This window comes from Lipophrys pholis (genome assembly GCF_963383615.2).
Source record: "Lipophrys pholis genome assembly, chromosome: 4".
NCBI lineage: Eukaryota > Metazoa > Chordata > Actinopteri > Blenniiformes > Blenniidae > Lipophrys > Lipophrys pholis.
In genome coordinates, this window is record NC_137637.1 from 33,328,161 (window position 1) to 33,351,629 (window position 23,469).

At 40.3% G+C, this 23,469-nt stretch overlaps 1 protein-coding gene across 7 annotated transcripts in view; it reads left to right on the top strand.

Moving 5' to 3' along the window:
* atp2b2 (ATPase plasma membrane Ca2+ transporting 2) overlaps positions 1-23,469 on the top strand; it is a gene marked incomplete at its 3' end in the record, with an annotated part of 86,891 nt that overhangs the window by 54,316 nt on the left and 9,106 nt on the right. For all 7 annotated transcript variants that reach the window (XM_080461181.1, XM_080461182.1, XM_080461183.1 and 4 more), the window contains 4 exons: positions 832-1,046; positions 2,304-2,546; positions 14,260-14,501; positions 16,809-17,043. In XM_080461181.1, the coding sequence (XP_080317307.1) occupies positions 832-1,046; positions 2,304-2,546; positions 14,260-14,501; positions 16,809-17,043 (935 nt within the window). The remainder of the gene's footprint in view (positions 1-831; positions 1,047-2,303; positions 2,547-14,259; positions 14,502-16,808; positions 17,044-23,469) is intronic.

The following is a 23,469-nucleotide window of genomic DNA, read 5'->3' on the forward strand; positions in this document are numbered from 1 at the left end:
TTCACTGTATTTAGCGCCAGAAGATTTCATTAAAATTGACTTCATGTTGAGATTGTAGTAATTTCCGCTCGTAATTCTTTGATATTTGTGAAACTATCAACATTTTAAAAGTTCTCATTAAAATTAGGCGGGACTCAAATGTGTTTGACACCTTTGCATTAAAGGGAGACTTGTGTGATGAGTCTTGTGTGAGACTTGTGTTATTTAACGTCAAAGCAGAAACAGAAAGTACAGCCTGTGACGGTGTTTCGTTCGAAAATATAACCTGCAGTTTGATGAGAAGCAACAATGAAAATTAATTGTGTCCTTTGTTAAACAGCCACAGACGCCAGCGTTAATCGATTTGATGCTGAGAACCAATGAGAAGTGAAACTCATTTACTTCTATTGTGGGGATGTATTAAACTAGACAATGTCAGTGAAAACTGATTAGCAGGAGAAAAATTTAACTTTATATAAGTACACTGGAGATTTAAAACATTTTTAAAGTATTGAATTATAAGTATTGTATTGAACTTCTGCCTCAATCCAAATAATACATTTTTCTTGATTAAAACATAACAGAACAAATAGGAGATATTGAAATGTGTTATTGAAGACTTCTAATCTTCAGTTTTGTAAATACAGAAACTGGAGAATATATACATATTATGTCTGATAGAAACTGGAGAAGTCCTTGAGTTACTTGTCACATTTTCCCCCGTTTTCACTACAACGTTAAGTACAATTATCTGCTTATCTTGCGTATCTTCGTAGCTTTGTTTCCCTCCTTGTTTCACCAATCGTTGGCGTCGTCCCCCTCCTGACTTGATGCCCTCTGTGCCTCTTCCAGGTTTGCTCATGTCGGCCGTCACAGTCATCATCCTCGTCCTCTACTTCGCCATCGACAACTTTGTGATGCAGAAGCGCCCTTGGATGACAGAGTGCACTCCCATTTACGTCCAGTACTTTGTCAAGTTCTTCATCATCGGTGTGACTGTGCTGGTGGTGGCGGTCCCCGAGGGGCTGCCGCTGGCCGTCACCATCTCCCTGGCGTATTCTGTCAAGGTAAGAAGAGACACGTACGGCGCACGCCTTGAAACAGCTGTAGAGAGATTGGAGTTACAGTCAGAGTTAGATAAACCAGGTTTTGATCTTGTACTCGGTAAACTTAAAATACACAAATCTATTGAGTTTTTAAAAGAGGAGAAGTAGTCCAATTCTTTATTTAGATTACTAATATATATTTTTAATTGACTTCAGTTATGCTGTCTCGTACAAATACATTTATCTGGTTGAATTTATTGGTTGAATAATAAAAAACTGTAAACATTTTAGCTTGGAGCAGAGGGGGAAAACACACGTTACTTCAGGGGAGCACATGAAGCCCAGTTTCATCCTGAGTGGACCAGACCGATAAAGTAGTAACATAATAACCTTTAAATTTAAACTTCTATTTTTTTTCTCTGTTGTAGTGCAGAGTATACGTGATGAAAATGTTGATATCCAAACAATTACTACCAGAAATTTCAACAATCTCACTGTAAAACCTATTTTAATTAAACCTTCTGGTGCAAAATGAAAAGATGTGCTCTTTGGCATTTTGAAACTTCGAAACGCTCGGTGGTTATTCGGGGCGGATTGGAGCCGGTTCTGGCCTGTGGGCCTTTACGTTTGACACCGCAGGGTTAGAGTATTACATGTATTACACGCGTGCTTGTCTCAGGAACTTTTGTCACTGTAAAATTTAGGAGAACCAAGCACATTAGAGGCTAATAAACCCCTTCTGAATGGTATTTTAATGATCAATTAGGACCTGAGACTGTTTAAAGGCACAAACGTTAATCACTGATTCCATTATGTGCCATTTATCCATAATAACATCGGTGGGAAAACTGACCAAAATCAATTCTATTTCAGATTTTTATCTTAAAGATATGTTTAAATCACATCTATTCCTCACTGGATTTCTGTAATCAGTTATAAAATAGTTTTTTCTTACTTCATACAATATTTTTATTGTCACTCATAATGTTCTATTCTCTATTACACTTTAAAAGTAAAAGCATCAATCAGGTGACCTTGCACACTAAGTTTTACATTTTTAGAGCTTTTTTTTTTTTTTCAAAGCTCGGAATGAAAACACATCAATGTTTGTGAAATAATACAAGAAGTATAAAGTATACCTGTCATGTCATTGTGCCGCACACATATTTTTTCACCTCGTCTGTAACGGTCATCAACTCATCATTGTTTGTTGAGGAGTTAACTCGTCCGTCCAGCTGCTTTAAAGTGTTCTGAGCGGTCATGCTTTGTCTCCTCCAGAAAATGATGAAAGACAACAACCTGGTGCGTCACCTGGACGCCTGTGAAACCATGGGCAACGCTACTGCCATCTGCTCCGACAAGACAGGCACGCTCACCACCAACCGCATGACGGCCGTGCAGTGTTACATCGGGGATATGCACTACAAGGAGATCCCAGATCCCGGAGCTTTGCCGCCCAAATCACTGGACATATTGGTCAACGCCATCTCGATCAACAGCGCCTACACCACCAAGATACTGGTGAGTCAGATACAACAGCAAAGAGAAGCATGTTTGCCACTGAAACAGGAAATATACTCGTGCCACAAATGCATGCTCTTTTCTAATGCATCACCAGACTTCGGCACCAGGACCCAATTATCTGCAAAATGTCTTATTTATCCATAATTAGTACAAATAATACGTGACCATTTGCCACCACATAGTCACAAGAGAATAATGACTTATGAATTTCTTCTATTCTTGTCCAGCAATATGAGCCTTTTCACACATTTTGGATGAAGTGTGCACACTTATTTGATGTGAATTAGACATGACGCTAATTGCTCGAAATAATACAATTTTGTTTCTCTACACGGAAATACAGTTCAGCTGTTTAGGGTCCATCAGTCTGTCCCGCGGTTGTTACTTTACCAATAGTTTTTATATTGTTTAAATGTGATATAACATTTTCTCGTGTTCTTTATTACATATATATATATATGACACCGATATATATATATGACACCGATATATATATCGGTATATATATATATATATATATATATATATATATATATATATATATATATATACTACATATATATATGTAGTATATATACTACTTATATATATATATATATATATATATATATATATATATATATATATATATATATATATATATATATATATATATATGACACCGATATATATATATATATATATATATATATATCACAGTATGTAAGATATTTTCTACTGTCATAACGCCTGAATGTCTTGACTTCGCTGAAGGTTCTATGTGACCTGTAAGTCCAGCAGTCCAGAAAAGAGTGAGACAGGTCTCTGCAGTACTTTGTTTAGTCGGTGTCCTTGGCTGCTGCTTTACATTCATCAGGCTTTCACTCAACTTGCCACCTTGAGAATGGTTGTGTAATTTTGTCTTATCTGATATTCAGAGCGTAGCCGACTGTAATTGAATCCAATCCGTCTAAGTGCTGGAGATGCTCTCTCGTTTACAGTGAATGTGGCGGAGAGAGAGATTCTCTAAGCCAATTAGACCTGCGAGAAGTAAGGAAGAGATAGATTGATCTTTGGACATGCACACAGCAGACGTTTAATCACACAATCTCAGACCTGTTTGCATGGAAATCTGTTTAGGGCACTCATCTGAGACAATATTTCCGTCATAAATCACTTGGAGAAGTATTGAAAAAGGTTATACTACACTAATCAGGACGTAGTCAGTCAACATTGACAAAGTATACGTATACTCACATGTAGCAGCGTGGACAGATCTCACCAGAGAAACACGCAACCACACTTCATAAAGCAAGTACATTTATCTCAAAGTTAAATAAATCAATACACATATAAAATGAAATGAAAAAAAGCACAATGGCCATAATATGTGAATATAATTAGAGGAAACTTAAAACAGGAATAATGACAGATAATCTTAGTCTGCGGCATCAGGAGTGACTCCTGCTACAAACAAATGACAAAAGGTCCCAAGTGCAATCGTCTAAAAAATCTTTTATTTTTTTGGGTAATACTCAGCCTCTGGCTTGCTTGTTCTATGTGTACACAAGGAACAGGGAGGATGTGGAAGATTCAGAAATCTATTTAAAATATCTGACAAATTGTGGAGATGATGACAAGCCCAAATAATCAAACATATTTCATAAAACTGCAAACAATGACTACTAATATTTATACGCGACTCTACAGTTAAACAAGATTAAAGATTAAACTACTGAGACGTACTCAGTAGAGACAGTGGAGAAGTAGCAATATAGTTTACATTGTGTAAATTGTACTTAAGTATTCACAAAATATCTGGGACATCAAAATACTACTTAATTACAGTAATGACATTGCTTTTAAATCATTACTTCATTACTATATATCCATCAATCTGCAGGCAATTTTCTAAAGTCAACATTTATGGTATTTCTACATTGATGAAATATAATTTTCAGTATTACATCGGTACATTAGTATTCTCTTATCTCATTGGAACGGAGCAGCATCAGGGCACAACTCAGCGCTCCATTCCTAAAGGAGTTTAATTCATGTATATGTATCGAAGTGCAAGTTAAGTAAAGATTAAATGTGAATTGTCACCGCTCATGTCTTCACTGTTTGCAAACCTGCATCTGCAATAATTACCTGCAGCATGCACAGCGTATACCTCTTATTTACTACAAAACTTGCACCATCAATTTTATATGAAGAGCTTCAGAGTGCAATGTAATGATAGGTGTGAACTTTTTCCTCTATGATTTAAAAGGAGCTGAGTGCAGCGCAGGAGTGCGCTTCAGTGAACTAAAGCTTTACATTCTTCATGCTTTCCTGCTTTTTAAATATATGGTTTGCTAATGAATGTAATTAAAATGTACATCCATCCCTTCAGTCTCAAAACGTTCAGCAATATTGAAGAACTGCCAGGTATTGAAAGTTGAATTCATCATGAGAAAGGGACAAATTCTTTATGACAATTCTGTCAGAAAATCGAAATAAATCCAGCTGATATAACTCGGGGGATTCATCCTGCAATAACTGTACCAGTAAGGCCAGCCAAGTGAAACACCTTCAAACTGCTTTATCCAATACGGGGTGGCAGATCTTAGCTGACTGTGGGTGAAGGCAGGTTACATCCTGCTCAGATCACCCATGTTGATATAACTTTCTATTGAAACAAATACAATATAAAGATTTATTCTAGTGGTTAGTTGGCTTGCTATTAGGATTCTCTGTGTTCTCCTTGTATGTGTGGTAAAAGTAATTACAATCACAACTTGTGCATATTCTCAAATGTCCAGGTAGGACGGAGGCATCTCGAGGCAATTAGATCAAGTCGGGCGATTCAGCTGCTTTGAGAGAACGATGATTGGAAATTTCCCAGAACTTCCAGGACTCCCAGTTTCCGACTGCTGCACGTAACCACATAGTTCCAAATAAATCAGAGCATAGACTTCTTTCTTTTATTTAGTTCTTGCAAGAATCGACAAATCTCAGTAAAATGGAAATGAAAAAAGATGAAGTCTCTTGGTGAATGAAGATAAAAGTGCTGCCTATATTTTGCACGGGGAACTAAGTAACTTAGAAAGTCTCTCGAGTGAACTCGAGCTGGGAATCCTCTCGCTTTGAGGCGAGAGCTTCGACCGCCCCATGACCCATGTCAGAATTATCTCATTATATCACTGCTCCTAGTCGGACAAGACCATCTGCTAACAATGGACAATATTATATTAATGAAGATTAGCCCAGCTGACCTTGGGGATGGAGGTGCATAAATAGCATATCGTACGGTGTGTGTGCTAAACTACCCAGAGCTCTAATTATGGAGAATGGATGAGAAGCGCAATTACAAAGTCTGATGGAGATGGACGGATGAAATTAAGGCATGAAGAGAATTCAGCAAGCACTTTTGCAGGAGGGAAATTCCTGAGAAATATTTAGTGCCTGCCTCTATTCTGTCCCCCGCCTCCCCCATTCCCTCAGCGTCACTCCAGCCCCGCAGTATGCTGGATGGTTTGTTCTTATATAAGAGGCCGGTCCTGTGGGATGCCAGGATGGCTATGGAAGTCTTTGATGGCCACCACACAAAGGCACAAAGGCAAAGAAGCAGGCTTTGATACCCATATCAGTCCCCCCACTGCCTCTCTGGCTTCATAATACACTCAGTGGTGCAGCTCTGCTTCCTCTGTCAGCGCATACAGACTACAGTACAAAGTGGAGGAGCCTCATCCTCCAGGGAGGAATTCACACACATATTTACACAATGAATCCACGCACACATACTGTACATGCAAGGGGCTCATTGATGCTGTACCCGGGCGCACGTGCACTCCTATTCTCGCATTCTGAAAAGGATGCGTGCATGCATGCATACATACAAACGGGAATACGAGTAGTTGCTTGGCACGCTTGTCAGCAGACAATTCAAGCATAACACGGGGCGATTTCTGTACAGGGCTTTAGTGACGTTACTATATACTGACGTCATTCAGATAAAACATCACCAGCACAGATACACACTTTCTTTTGAGACCCGTGTGTGTGTGTCTATGCACGCATTGCTCATTTGTACATCTGCTTTTGGGGGCATCCTGACACTTTAGGACGTGTTCGGACCGTGTGTGTGTGTGTGTGTGTGTGTGTGTGTGTGTGTGTGTGTGTGTGTGTGTGTGTTCAGCAGGGCTGTGTCAGTGTCCTGGAAGCTCAGTTTCATGTAGTTTCCACCACCTGCTCGGGTCATTATTCCGGTCAGGGATGAGAGAGGTGGAGAACACTGCTGCACACACAAATACATGGCATGAGTTCTGAAATGTGCTGTATGTGGTTTTTGGAAAGTAGTCAACGCGGAGGAGCTCATGATGTGGGTGAAAAAGTGGGGCTGTTGGATCCCAGAGAGCAGAAAAAAAAAAAACCATTCAGTTCATGTTATACTGGAGAGAGAGAAAAAAAAACAAACAGAAAAGAAACACCACTCATCAGTCTCCAGCGAGCAAATTATAGTAAATAAATAAAATGAACTGCCTGAAAAAATTTACTTTGTTCAGTCATAAGGAGCGAGGCCTTGATAATAATTAGTTCCTTGCTTACAGTGATTGTGTCATCTGGACACGGCGTGCTTGTTTGCTTAACATGGAGGCGAGATGAGAGTCTCTTGGATGTTTTTAGCTTGAAGCACCCAGTGTCCCCATATTTCGGGATATTTTTGGAGACTGAGAAGACAGATATACAGAAGCATGTCCAAAAGACGGCTCTCTTCTCTTCACTTCTCTTCTCTTCTCTTCTCTTCTCTTCTCTTCTCTTCTCTTCTCTTCTCTTCTCTTCTCTTCTCTTCTCTTCTCTTCTCTTCTCTTCTCTTCTCTTCTTCTTGACTGAGTGCTGAGAAAAGTTGTCATCCCGGGGCTTTGATCTTCCGGAGGTACAAAGCTTAATGGTTTCTCTGCATTTCCATCTCATTTGATGCAATTTCATGCTTTCATTGACCCTGTTTTAGCTGATTAGGGGATCTAGTATAAAAAAAAAAAAATTAATAAATGAGCTGATTGCTACATAAGTAGTAATAAAACTGATAATTGGTGAGATAAGTAACCTAACCGTGACACTGCTGCATGTATGCAGGGATTTTTTGCAGACTGTTTAGCGGATGACTGTAGTTTGTTTTCCAAAAGCCAGCATGTTAAGGCACACATCTCATTCTATTCAGAGCAGTAATTAGCATTTGCCACTGGATCTTGACAAAAAAATTATCAATTCAAACAAGTTAATTACTACCCTGTCAGTCAGGCATCAAAACTAACATCCAGGACAATAGACTTTGAGCCGTAAGTAGTGGGAAAGAGGGAAGAGCAGAAATGATGAAAGGAGTTTCAACACAGCTAAAATGGATGAACTCAAGTATTGAATTAACATTTTTTCAAGTACAGCTAGAGGGAAAATACATGTCCATACAAACAGTCATTCAAAGGTGTGTTGGGGGCCTTTCTGTATGAACTTAAAATGTTCTGCTGTGCGTGTTTTGGTCTTCTGCAAGTCCAAAGACATGCATATTAGATAAATGGACGACGCTGATTCACACAACGTTTTCGAATAAAAACGCAAAACTTGATCTCGTTGCGTTTTGGGTGTCTGTTTACACGACAATGGTGCTCGGAGCCACTGGAAATTCAACTTTCTGAAAACGGCTCTCTAACGAAAACACACCGACTCCGTCTCCATGGAAACGGTGGAAAATGCAAATTGTTTGAAATGCCGTTACTGTGCCATCATGGTCATAATAAATAGTTGTGGTATGAGTGTCATGACTCCTGGTCCATCTCACCATTGTTAATGTTTATAGAGTGGCCCAGAAATGCTGAAACCGACATCCTTTTCAGCGTTTCTGCCGTTTATTTTCTATTCATTTATTTATTTGAATTTTTCAATTTTTCAAAAAAAACGTTTTCTTCTTTAACAAGTAAGTAAACTTTATTTATATAGCACTTTTCGCAGACAATGGTCACAAAGTGCTTCAAGAAGACGATAAAGATTTCTGCCATTTAAACACAAATTCTTTTCTAAAATAAAAACGTGGAAACTATGCATTTTTTACTCTGTCGTCGTCGTGTAAAGTGGACTGTAGGTGTGCGGCCGTGTGTGTGCGTGTTCATGTTTGCGCTGTGATGGACTGCCAAAATGTCCATGATGCACCCAGCCTTAACACCCCCCCATTCAACTTTAGATTAAACCAAGCAGCATTACCAAGGGATGGTCGAATGTTTGATTTAGTATTCGATTAAACCTTTGAACAAATTTAAATATATCATAATGTGATATCGAAACAAATGACTATAGGAACCAGAAAGAAGAGGCGAAATATGTGATTAAGATGTAGCAGAGTCACTAATAGGATATGTGATTGAAGAATAGAGAAGAAGAGAATATGCGAGTGAAAGCACACTTGCGTGACAAGTGTCCTCCTCACGGACTGTATTACTGCCCTGCAGCACGCCTCCAGGCCTCAGCCCAGTTGGCTGTTGTAGTCATGTGGAGAGCTACTGTATATCATCTACTCCTACATGCGAAGAGAGAACGAGAGGGAAGGCGGAGGCAGGGAAGGTGGAGGACCTTGTGAGAGACTGTGATGAAATGCAGGAGAGAAAGTCATCCGAAGCAAGGAAGACGAATAGAAACTGAAGGCAATGGAAGGAAGACAAAAAATATGCAAACATCAAAGTCAGAGCAGAATAAGACAGCGAGGAGGGGGATGTGACGAGGGGGGAATAAATCATGAAAAAAAGGGAGAAGGAAGGAACAGGAGGGCTGGATTAAGGAGAGCCCCAGGTGGAATAGGAAGTGAAGTTGCCAGCTCTCCCTCTGGCATATGTCCTTGCCTGCAGGAACACCCAAAAACCAGGGAGAGGGCAGCTGGTCCGAGGCCACGTCCAGGACAGGACATGCCAACAGTCGTCTGGTCATGCCAACACTGGGTGTCCCATGCCAGCAACTCTCTTTGTGCGTAGAAACTCACGTCAAGCGAAACCTCTGCGGAATCTCTGAAAATAAAAGGCAGTGTTGTTTGCATTTCCCCCTTTTCTAGTATCTGTGAATTGCCTCATTTTGTCTTTGCTCACAGAGCAGTTTAGGAACTTTGATGCACTGCAGGATTTATTCATAGACATTTCTTTTAAACAACAAACATTTTAAACTCCATCTTAGTATCGTTCTGTCCGTTTATAGATTCATATATAAAACAATCCACCATCACATTTCCTGATACCAGTATTCCTACACCACATGCTTCAGTGGTGTGGCCTCACAGTGGTGAGCAGATTAGTAGTGTTCTATCAACACGTAGTTGCTAAAAGCCAGTTATCCCTGCAGTAACTTTTCTGACACCTCCTGCTTAACCCCCAAAAATATCAGAAGGATTGTGAGGTCCAGCTTTGTGGATTTGTTCTGAAACTCAAGATCAAGTGAGCCTTTTCCCTTCCGGTCTATGTGAAGCTTCTTTCCTCCCTGAGAACACATTAGGACGCCTGCTTTACAAGTTGACAGGTGTACAAACCCCTGTCAAACTCTACAGGTTGGGATTCCTGGCCTTCCTCTGCAGAATTTGAACGTTTTCTGTGGGTGCTCCAATTTTCTCCGACAAACTTTAGTTGCATTATGAGCCTCCGTTTGCACCACGTTGGTGCTCGGAGTCACTGAAAACGCAACTTTTTGAAAACGCTCCATGTGGACGGCAGAAATGCTTATACCGCCCACCCCCGCAGTCAGCTGGGATCAAATCCACAGCTTTTGCCACCCTAAGTTGGATGAAGATCAACAGAAGATGGATGAATAGATGGTTTAACTTGATGTTGTGCTCTTGCCAGTAGCTCACCCCCACCACCCCCAACCCCCAACCCCCAACCCCACAGATGAGACGATTTGTTTCGTCCCCTCATTAGCCAATGACAGGCAGTGTCCTCCTGATGCAATCATTGGTCATTAGGAAAAGGCATTAATTCTGTTATTTACTGCAAACTCTTCTCTGCGTGCTCCTTGTAAAGTATTTATACTCCTGTCTGCGAGACACACGGCTGGACAATAACCAGAGATGCCCAATTACTAGGTGAAGATGGGCCAATGCTCTGATTTGGTTTTAAGGATGAATGTGAATGTAGACGTGTCTTTGTCAGCTGGACCCCCTTGGCGTCAGCCAAAACAAGTCAAACATGTCTGTTTCATGATTTAATCTGTCTTAACAGCACTAATTTAAGAAAATCTAAAGGTCTGTCTATAGCTTTACAATGCCCAGGTCTGCTATAAGTATTTCACACGCTCAATAGAAACACACTTCACACTGACCAAATCTAAAGTCCTATTATTGCGGTGGATATTCTTTTATCCACCGCATGGAAACATTTATTCTGATATCTCAGCCACCTTATTAATGCAAATTAGCACGATTAAAGTCTTGTCAGCAGGTGGATAAAAGGCGGCTTCATAAGGAAAATGCGACTGCATCAGTTCCGACAGGACATCAATGCGATTAACAATACCGCCGACAGAACCTTTCTCAACACACCGTGACGAGTGTAGAAGGAAGAGAACAGCAATAAAGTACAATACCAAACGTCAAAATGTCCAGCTCTCCTTTTTAAATCCATCCCTGCTCGCAGGCCCGTGTACTTGCAGAACAGTGAGTCTATTTTGGGGTAAATAGCGCAGACTGAAGGTGTCTGCTGAGCAGCAAGGTGGAAGAATTATGTTCGGTGTATGTGTGGAAGAGTGCGAGAGAGAGAGAGAGAAAGAGGGAGGGAGAGAGAGAGAGAGTGTACCTGACAAACTGTTGTGCAGATGTGAGTGTAGGTGTCGGGTGTACTGTAGGTACTATGCAGCAGAGCCCTCAGGGAGCCTGCCTGTCACCTCAGTGCCGGCTAATGGGGATCCAAATGAAGCAAATGTAACATGCTGTACAATCAAACACTGTTATGTTTCATATTATTCATTAACAACAACATTAATCAGCTCTTACCAGCAATTGTTCAGCGTTTTATGGGTAATTTGTATCGCCCAAATTGAGATTATGTCTTTTCAGAGTCAAATACAGTAATTAGTCAAACTGTAGGAAGTGATTTGGCTACTTTTCTCATCACTGACAGTCATTGTTTGTTAAAATTCTTAAGACAAAATCAGAAGGAGTCATGCTTTATTTATTGTTATATTTTCTGTGTAAACAATTTATCAGAAGGATATTATTTATGTATTAACCCTGTGTCTTTGATTGGGCTAAAAGTAAAATCAGCTTGAGAAGTGTGATTGTGTGAAGAGGTAGGTTATGAGAAATGACAGTGAGGACTCCACACTCTTTCGATGTGTCTGCACATATGAGCGTCAGTGTCAGTACAGTGGTCAGTGTGTGTTCGTATCCGAGCGTGTGTGTGCGTGTGTGTGTGCGTGCGTCTGTGTGTGTGTGTGTGTGTGTGTTTTATTTATCACTGTTGTGGGAGCTGGGATCTATTTAATCTGGAGACTTGTCATTTCTTTTAAGCCAAAAAACTAATTATATTAATGATAATGATTAAATCCTCGTGTTAAAACAGTCGATCTGTCCGCATTTTCACAGCACATTTCAGATGATATTACGTGACTCAAACCCACACATCTTCATGTTTGCACAAACATGTAAATATTGAGAATAGTTGAAAATGAAGGTGAGTGTAAGTCTGTAGTATGTATGAAATTTAATGCAATGTCTCCTGGAGACATAAAAACATGTGTGGCAAGCACTGACTACGTCTCTACTTGAAACAAAACACTCAAGAGTTTCTTGATGTTGGTCCTCATTTTTTGAGTGTGTGTGTCCGTGTGTGTGTGTGTGTGTGTGTGTGTGTGTGTGTGTGTGTGTGTGTGTGTGTGTGTGTGTGTGTGTGTGTGCGTGCGCGTGTGTGTGTGTGAAACAATAACGAGATTTTTCTCTCTGTGCGCTGCGTTGCTTGTATCATCTGTGTGGTGGTCCTTAAAGCAGAGTTCACAAATGAAGTCAGGCTCAGCCAATATGAATTAATAAGACCAGAGCGCAGGCTGAAGAGGGGAAACACAAAAAGCTTGGAGGACGTGTTGTGTGAAGTGGGACGAGTGCGAATTCTGTAAGAGAATCGGAGCCAGAGAGTAAAAATCCCAGAGTGGTGGAGCATGCACCGTCTTCTCCCAAGTCTTCTCATCCAAGTGTGCTTTGCCCAGTGTTACCATGGTAACTGTGTCTTTGACAAGCTGACCACTTTGTGTGTGCACACACACACACACACATACTTGCATGTACAGTAAGTGTGTACACAGCGCACATGTACTGTAGCACCTGTCCAGCTACACACACACACACACACACACACACACACACACACACACACACACACACACACACACACACACACACACACACACACACACCCCATGTTAAAAGAAGTCTCTCCTGTTGCCTGATAATAATCACATTTCTGCTCTGAGATGCAGAGAAATTGTTCCCTTGGTGTTGTTGTGTGTTGCTGTATGACAATTTCTGCCTCTTGGAAGCAAACATAATTAAAACAATTTTAATAAGTGATTGTTTTTAGGTGATCGGTAATTTACCATTTGCAGAAGCAAGAATTAAATGCCTGCCGCAATTCTCTGTGATGTTATTACAGTTTGAATTGGTATTTTGTGAAAAGAAGTAATTCAATCATGTCGATTTGAACACTTGGAAACTGTCGCAGCCATTATTGTTTTACAGTTTTCTCAGAATGGAAATGCAGTGCGATTGCAATCTTCAGTTGTATGTGTGTCTTGTGTGTGTTTTATTCCAAACCCACAACGGCAAATTGAAGTAAATACTACAACATATGAATAAACTGTTCAGCTAATTATTTATATGTGTATATTGTTTGTTATTTCAAGATCCCCGTTAGTTGCCACAGTTTTGACAACTATTCTTCCTGGGGTCTAGAAAGTGTTATTTTTGTAGTTGCTCTTATAAAGACACAAACACAGTGTTAAGTAAGAAAGATTCCATGTCTTTATTGAAGCATCTCCTTCTCACAGCATTTGCATCGTACACAGAAAACTACTACAAGAGACACTATATTTCTCTAAACATCCGCAATCCTCCCAGATAACATGTAGGAAATGTTCAAGGTGGGTTAAAGCCCATTTAGAGAAAACAAAAAAATGGCTGTTTAATCCCAATTTGGTCCCATTCTGCAAGAAATGTAATGTGTAATTTCAATGGTGTATCTTTATTTTGACTCCAAAATGTTAAAATGTCAATGGATCTGACACCTTATAGGTTTAAAAAATGGACCCATGTTTCAGTGAGTGACCTATAAAGGATAAACCCTAGCTGAAACATGTTTGTGTGTCATGTAACTAAATCCAAAATCACTTGCCGTTTCTGTCTCTTCTCATCCAGCGACGTTTAATTGACCCAGAGGAATCCCTATTTTCTAAACGTACAGTTACAGACTGTAGATGGTCGAGGCGCACGTCTGAAATAAGAACAACCACATCTGATTCCAGCTGCTGTCCTACCACACAGGGTGACCCCTTCACCTGCTCGTGGGTTAATTATCACGGACTGCTATTTCATGCACTGGTGGTCGTATTGTCCGGAAGGAAAGAGAGTTGTCGTTTATCCAAGAGATTACGGGACGACCGGACTGTTTCTGTTTACGATTTCTACTCGTTTGCTCGAAATGTTTGATCGTGACAAAAATCTTCTGCCTCCTTTCAGCCACCGGATAAGGAAGGAGGTCTGCCGAAGCAAGTGGGCAACAAGACGGAATGCGGCCTGCTGGGATTGGTGCTGGACCTGAAGCGGGATTACCAGCCAATTAGAAACCAGATTCCCGAGGAGAAGCTTTACAAAGTCTACACCTTCAACTCCGTCAGGAAGTCCATGAGCACCGTCATCAAACTTCCCGACGGCAGCTTCCGCATGTACAGCAAGGGAGCCTCCGAGATCGTCCTGAAAAAGTCAGTGTTTTCTGCTTTTAAAACTAAAAGATTCTGAGTCCTTCAGTGAGGCTTTTCAGGCAGGTGCCGGTTGTGTTGTTATGCTTTCACCTCGGCGACCGCCGAAGGGCAGAGGCATAATGTTTTCGGGTTGTCCATCCCCTTCTCATTAGCGTGAGTCTTCGGGGATGCCTTGAGGATTTTCTTCAGGTTTGCCACACGATCGCTCTCACTTGAGGGTGATTTGATTTTTCGTGGCTGAAGGCGAAGGTCCCTGTGACCTGCTGGTTTTTATGAATGCAGAATCTGCGGGAATTTGACAGCTGTTCACCCAAGGACAAAGAGGTCAGATTCTCGTCGCAAAACCTCATGCGAAAAGAGTCGCCTGGTGATTGCTGCACTACACATTCAACAAATCCTAATTTGTCAACCTGTATTTATGTCGAAATTTCCGCATGAACCATTCCAAAAATCCATCAACAATACTTCAGTAAGTACAGATCATTAGGGAGGCCTTCATAAATATATTCATTCAGGTGCAACCAAATGAAATGAGTGTTGAAGTCAACACAATGAAGGTGAGAGAGAAGTAAACCCCCTGAAGTAAAGACACCCCATAGGTTTACATACAGTATGATATGTAATAGTATTGAGTCATGCAATAACGACAACTCCAGCACGTAAACATGCACAAAGAAACACAAGTAGAAATGAGCCTGTCTCTTTGTGGATTGATATAAAGCCACGAGGTGAATGGCCTTTTGGGTTTTATTGTGTCGTAGCATTATTATTCAGTTTAAATATCACAGGTTGAGTGTAAACAGCAAAGTTCAAATGAGTTATTGATAACTTGTTTCTCACACACACTGTGAGCCTGTTGCATTAGTGCCCCTGGGGACCGCCTGACCTATCTCTGTGGTGCAACAGTCACTGTGGTGTCATAAAAAAAACATGTCATAAACACGGCTTTTAATGCTCGTGTGATAACAAATATTATCTAACAGAATTCACTTAAAAGTTTCTGTTATGGACCACGAGGTGTGGTTGTGTTTGGCACACTTGTCTCTGAGCGAGAATTTTCCTGGTTCCATACGGGCTTTGGGGAGTTTGCGTGTTCTTAATTTATGTGCACGTGGGTTTTCTGTGATTTATCTCCCACTGTCCAAAAACGTACATTTGAAGTTTTTTGTTGACTATGAATTGCAAAGTTCTGGGAACCATCACAGGAACTTTGTGTGTTCTGACTGCTCGACCAAGGATGTCAATTTAGTTTGTATTAATATTTTTTGTTTCCCAAAAAATCTTCCTGTTGAAAGGTTAAGAAACGCAGCGGTTGGGCTCTGCTTTGCTGAATGTACAGGATCGGATTGGACGACGACTTGCTATATGCTGCCTGCCAGCTGCTTCTCTTCATTTATTGCCATTGTGCTGTGATCAAATGACTAAAGCATTTCTGGACCTTCAGATCTGCCTTGCGACTACACTTTCAATAAACCCAAAACAAAGACAGCGCAGCTTGAACATCCTCCATGTTTACAGCTTTTCTTGTTTTTCATGGCATTGGCATTATTCGACGTTGGTCTTCTTGGAGATGTGGAGTATTTACATTTATTGCTTTTAAATCCATCATTAGCCTGATTTGCATAATACCCACTGGACTTCAGGCCGTGGTGAAAATGCCGGCATTAATAAGTAAAGGAACTGTTTTAGTTTCTTGAGGAGAAGTAGCAACTAATGGTTCTAGGTATTCTGGTCAAAATGCAGCGACTATTAGTTATTCGGTTGCATTCGCTGTGGTGTGATCAGTAGATAAGATATCGCAGCTTCACACTCTGTAGGTCTGACCCCCCCCCCCCCCCCCCCCCCCCCAACACATGTGGGTATACAAAGTTCATTCTCAACCTTCAAAGAAGCAGCTGAGCGAAGAAACGCTCATTAAGGTCGGTTTTCGTGGGCGTGCTGCATCTTTCCACCGTACGACCTTCGACTGAAATGTAAATGAATCACAGTGTCTGTAAACATTTGCAGCGAACTTGTTGAAGCTTTTTCCTGAAAGATGAAGCCACCGTACCTCGTGCTCATTGGAGCCTCGGGTCATCCAGTCTGTACATGTGATGCTTTTAGACCAATGCACTTCAAGTTTTATCTTCCTTTTTTAGCTCTATCTATCCTCTTCGTCTTACTATTCCAATATATTAACAAGCAGTCAGATTAAGTGGAAAATATCTTGAAATAGTGATTTAACATAAAAACGATGCGTGGCTAAAGGGCTTGACTAGAGATCGTGTATTTATTGGTGTGTCGTAATATCACACGTCTCTTTTGCAGATGCAACCACGTCCTGAGCGAAGTGGGCGAGTCCAGGGTTTTCCGTCCTCGAGACAAGGATGAGATGGTGAAAAAGGTGATAGAGCCCATGGCGTGCGACGGCCTGAGGACCATCTGCGTGGCGTACCGTGACTTTCTCGGCGATCCCGAGCCCAACTGGGATGATGAGAACAACATCCTCACTGACCTCACAGCCATCTGCGTCGTCGGGATAGAGGACCCGGTCAGACCAGAGGTAGGACATTTTGGTCATTTACTGAGATGAGGACATGATGGGGGAAAAATGTTTGGGATATCAGCAGCTGTCAGCACCCGTGTCCTCTGCTTGCCCTCGCTGTAACTGTGAAGCAGAATCTCTGTCCTGAAATATTCAAGCTATTTATGAAGTTGAGGAAAAGAGGTATTTTCCTTGAATTCATTTAACACTTTGTTTTGACCAGGACGTTCCAGATATCCAAGATGTTAGTAGATTCCTTTATTTGTCACAGTATAATTTGTCTTCTGGCTTTAACGCAGAGGACACTGCATTTTACAGTGAGAGACCGTGTTCACTGACCTGCACTGGTGCCCCGGATACAATCTGGACCCTCTTGTCACAGACACACTTGGCCACTTCTCCTATTTTATAATATTAGAAAAAAGTTTCACTCTACACAGATGACACCAGCATCCAAAGTTTTGCAACCAAAAAGGCTTCGTTAGTGTCTTGAACATGCTTTCAAGTGAGTACAATTCAACTTTGTCCACTAGAACTCTCCGTTAATCCAAAAAAAACAAAAACAAAAAACATTTTTTTTACACTTTTGTAGTTTTTCACCACATCAGAAACAGGAAGTTCTACTCTGTGGACAATGGACAATAAATTGAGCTGTCGTCTCCTTACAAATTTTCTTTTAAAAAGCACACGTGAAATCTTGTCGTGCTGCAATTTAATTTCAGTTTTGCAGTCGACGTTTTTACCTGTTGTCGACTGCAGAGATGTGATTCACACACGTGTCTCAGTTCAGAGTCTTCACTCGCTCTTCAATTCACCACTGTGCACAATGTTCAAAATTCAAAATGCCTTCATTGGATGATCACTGTCTTTTTCTTCTGAATGACAAATCAGATTGTCTCATTTACATGGACCCTGGTTATAGTAATCAGATTGACTGAACCAAGAACATCATCTGATGCGGTGGCTCAATCCCAAAATGCTTTTTGCTGCAACTTTGGCTGTTAGTGACATGTGCACAAAATCCCACATCCGGCTTTAAGTGGAGGTTTGCCAATAATAAAAAATGGATTTGTTAGCTTGATCACTGAAGGTTGTTGTGTTTTTCTTGAAGTTTTTCAATTAATCTACTTCTGTTTTGCAATTTTCTTAACGCCTGCTATTTTCTGAAAGAGGAATTATTAAGAAGCATCTTTACATAAACTAAATCGAGCAATATTTTCCCTCAAAAGTGCATTTTTTTGGGGGGGGGGGGGGGGGGGGGGGGGGGGGTGGTAGATAATTTTAAACATGAATTTTCTCATCGAGACATGCGCCTTCTGTCTCGGTGTGGCTTCTTACTTAACCTGCCTTGAACGTGACACCGGCACATCTGTGGTAAACAGAGCCGAGGTACACAAAGTCTGCAAAGTAGTAAGAATGTGACCCAAAACAAGGCTGAGCGGTTCTGCCGACAGAAATGGATCGGCTGTCATTCCAAGGACTTGACGTTCGAGCGTGCATGTGACTGGTTGCTTTGCTGATAGATTCACTAAATGCTTATTGATTTATATAAAATGCACAGTTCACCAATCAGCTGGCTTGTCTTTCTGACCTCCGCGTGCTGTATCGCTGTTACCATGCAGCGATGCTTTTCTGCACCACTGTGTTGTATTGATGACATTTCGATTTTAAGCAATATCTTGAATCAGTGTCAGAGAATCACTCTGCAGATTTATATTCAGTTGCAATTGTTTCTCTGAAATGGGAAACATGTGAATGAGAATATGCAGTGCATTGGGAAGGAGGGAGGGAAGCGGAAAGCATATTTTATCGATCACCTCCCTGCATTCAACCCGTCCTATTCATAGTTAACCTTAACTACACATACTCGGAGCGGTGGGTTGCGCTAGTTCAGCACCCGGGGGAGGAAGGTCGGGTTCCGGGAGGCAGTTGTAACCTCTCAGCAGGGGGATTCAAATCCTTCAAGCACAAACTCGCTTCTTTAACCTCTAACCTCTAGGTCTTTCCATTACACTCTATTACTACAACATTAGTAAATTTGTTGGTGCTTTACTGTACAGTTGTTGAGTTAACATAGTGTTATGTAACTCCACTGGTGATATTGGCCTCTTCTTTTTTATGGTACTGGGTCGATTAATAAAGTGTAAATTCGAGCCATCTTCGGAAAGTCTTAAAATCCTACAGATCACCAGATCAGAAAAAAACATTTCACATTATTTAAGTTTCAAAAGCACGGAAATAGTGAAAACTTGATATTACTGTAAATGGAACAAAATAAAAATGTAAGGTGGTTTATTTTGTTTTTTTTATTTGTTGTATTTTTTGCATTGTCGAGTTCTTACTTGTGTTTTTGCTTAATATGACAACAGAGGACGTTGGACAACTTCACTCCTTTTGTAGTTTTGTTTTGTTGTTTTTTAATTTGTTGTTGAATAATTAGCGTTCCATTACTTGTAAACCTCATATGAAAACATACAAAACACATTTGAATGTCAATTTCAAACTCCAAAATGTGAGGAAATCATATTAAATCAAAGAACGAGTCAGTTCAGAGCATTAAGCGTGTTGCTTAAGCCAAACTTAAGCTTATAAATGGAATCACCAAATAAATCTCACACCGATGGCTCTTCTGAAAGCTTCCACGCACTGAAGCAAACACGCTTTGGCTTCTTTCTCCAGCAGCACGTCAGGCGACTCCTCCACCATGCTCAGCTCACTCCTGCATTCCTGCATTCAAAAAATAACTCAGCAAGCATTAATACTATTGGAAAGCCTGTTTATTTCAATAAGAAATAGCACATTTTCATATTGTTTGTTATATGAATGAAGTGATAAATTGCCCAAATGCCTTGTTTCGTCAGAATTCAATAAGAAGTCCACTTTTTCATGGGGACAAGCTACTTACTCTCCTCCTCATCCCACAAATGCGAGATATAAATGTAGGGTTTCCAATGGTTTGTATTTTATTGTCCAGAAGGATAGAAAATATTCCACCAATTTCAAATTAGTATATTTAAAAATAATTGTTTCAGTTGTTTCAGTATTTAATTTTAGCGCCTTTGTTTTTTATTTATCTTTGTAAAGAAGGGGAAAGAACCAATCCAAGAAAACTGGTAATGTGATGAAGTGATGAAGGATCTTTTCTGTTGAATTTCACATGGAGACATGGAGAAAGGTATCATTGGAAGAAAGCGATTTCTCCATACAGTAAGGAAGCTGACCTTACATGACAGCTCTGGTGCAGGTGGGGAGAAGCAGGAAACTGACGGACTGCTGCATTATTCAGATTCTTCCTTTTATCCCTTGTCCCCCTCCATCCCCCTCCTCATTCAACCATTTCCCAACATGTTTTCTGCTTTCACCCCTCTCGATGTTGCAAAGGTTCACATCCACCTCTCAGTGGCTGCTCTCTCTTTTTTTTCTTCTATTTCTTACGGTGCTTCTTTCTCTCCTCTATCTCAAGTACAACTATAGAACCATGGGAAGGCCTAACAGGGAAAAGTCAGGCTTTTGAAGATGATATTCACCATGTTTTGATATTTTGAGAAAATTAGAGAGCCAACTACAGCATGTTTAACATTCATTAGACCAGCCATTGTATTTCTGCAGAAGCAGATGTTATAAATGCTGAAACTTTATAGAAACATATTTTTATTCCACCCCAGAAACCACTCAGCATTTAAGAATTCTTTCTTAGTTCAAAACTAATGCAGGAACACTGTGCACATAACGCCGCTGCACTCCAGCATCTTTCCAGTCCTGCTCAGAATGGCTAATGTTGGAAATTAGATGACTTTCCCCTCGACTAAAAAGGTCACACAGTGCGGTAAACATGTTTTTAGTTTGTTTATCCATCTATAATTTCTTCCCCGAGAAAACAATGTTCTTTTAATAACTGGGTGCACTGTAGGGTCGCCCCCCCCCCCCCCTCCAGAGAGGAAAGAGAGAAGAGAGGAGGGGTCGGGAGAGGAGAGGAATAAAAGGGTGACCGACACTGAGAAAGATAAACAGCTTCAAAATCTGATTCATGTGAGAGGGGGAGAAAATGCAGAAGGAGGAAGACGGGTAAGGAGAGAAATGGAGGAAAACGAGAGTGTAACCAGATCCATAGGAGAGACCCGAGAGGCTTGTTTTTCAGTCTCACTCGGTCGGGCCAGATTGTATTTTTAATAAGCCTCCACTCTTCCCTTCACCTCCTCTTTCAGATGACCAGCCAACTAAACAAGACAGAATCTAAAATTAAAAAAGAGATAGTAATTTCATACAAAGTCTTTATAATAATAATGATAAAGGTACGAGCAGAAAGTTGTCTGGTTCAGTTTGCTGCGGGTTAAAAACAGAGTGAACAAGAAGAAACTCCAGCTGAACGACTTAATGGGTAAAAGTGTGAGAATTACTGGGTTAAAAAAAAAAATACATGTATCATGTATCACTCAGCAGTTTGTGTAAAGCTTTAACACGTTTTGAGAAAAACTGCATGAGTTTAAAGTTAATCCTGAGAGTTTCAGACAGATCTGGTTTACTTTTAATTTACTTGATTTGTTTTGTCCGATCCAGTGCTGAATTAGCTTTTATCATCATTCAGGTGAGCTGAAGTGAGAATTAGAATTAGAAGGTGGGATGTATGTGTAAACCATAAGTAGGGTCGCCTTTTCCATTCCCACCAGCATCCAGTGTATCAACACTTTTAATATTCAACCAAACTCTCAGCATTAGTCGGTTAATAAATAGTACCAGTGTTAGTTTTTATTATTTATTATTCTATTATTTAGTGTTTATTTGAATGATTGCTGCTGTTCGGTGGTCTTCATCTAATCCACTGAATGAGATAAGTTTGGTAGGTGTTAGTATTGAGGGCAATGTTACATAATACATGAGAATATATGTGCATTTCTGTTTGACCTCCAGCTCATTAAAGGGCTCCACTCCTTCACAATATAGATTTTTCCTTGTAATATGTGTTTGTTAAATTAAGTAATAATCTAATTCCTGTTTGCATGCACAGCCCCATTTAAGGTACAGCTCATTTGCACGTCGCAGTGATGGATTTATTTGGTTTTCCATTTTATGTGTGTTTGTGAGTCCAAGCCTGAGGCTCTCCGCGCGGGAAGTGAAAGTGTAATGTGAAAGAGTACGGCACAGGAAGAGTTGCAGGCTTGCAATATACAGTATGAGTATATCGACATGGAGGTGCACTTATGGCATGTGAGCCCATTTGTTTACGTGTGGGCTTGAAGAGCAGCTCTCGCCCACGCTGACCTTTACCAGGAACAAGACACGTTCCTGAATTAATGCTCTTCTTTGAGATTCTGTTTCTTCCTCGGATCAATTTTCTTATGCTAATATCTCTCAGCTAATCCACTTGATTAACACCTGTGGGAAAAGAACTTTCATAGCAACACTTCTTAATACAAAAACACTACAGCGGCATAGTATTGTTCTCAGTTAAGGTATTACAGGATGCTTTTTGTGCATGAATTTCTTTATTTTCGTTATATACTCAAAAAAGTATCATATACTACTTGTAATAGGAAATAAAGTATTTCTAGAGGTGCTTGTATTGTGTATGTAACTTGTTTTGGATTACCAAGCTGCAAATGTACAATGAGCATCTAAAACTGCCAGTTACTGTAAAAAATCAAGTTACAGAATCAAGAGCTTCCACGAGTCAATATTTTAATTAATGTGCAAAAATCAAAAGGAATAAAGGCCCCGCTGTCATTTTACAACAAGTGCTGTAGAATATATACCAACAAATGTTAAAGTGGCTGCAAAGGTTGATAAGATGGTGATATTTAGCACTTGCAACTTTCCCATTTGTTGTGACAATAAAGTAAAAATCTAAAGCAAGAAAAACACTTACTTTTATTAGAGCTAATAGTTTTGAAGCTTTATATGTGGGCCCTCGCGTCTTTACATTTAGCCAATGTGGTCCACAGGTTGAGCATGTGGAGTATCACTGGTGTATTGTGTGCCTGCTTTGTGTGTTCTACTAATTACTTAGTAATATATTAACTAGTTGGATTTACAAAAAGGAAATCAGTCCTGATTTTACTTATATTACATACACAGGTGAGAGAAGGGAATCCTGCAGGCCTGTTAAATGTCAGAGTGAAAGTATCAGTCCTGGTCATGGATAACTCCCAAATACCTCACAGTGGTACTGGAGGTCAAAGTAATACTGCCGAGCTTTACTACATCTTCAAATAATTTGTTTCTATTTTTTTAGGAGTGAAATAAAAGCAGACATTTTCAGCCTTTTTGTCTTTTGTCTTTGTGTATCATTTGTATAACAATCGAAGTCAATCGAGTATTTCCTGACATTTCTAAAAGAGAAGCATGTGCAATGTGAAAAGTAAGGGTCTTAACAGAGAGCCCTGTGGAACTCCATGGTTCTCAATTATACAAACAAAGTGGAAATTCTCTGGATTCCAAATATAATTG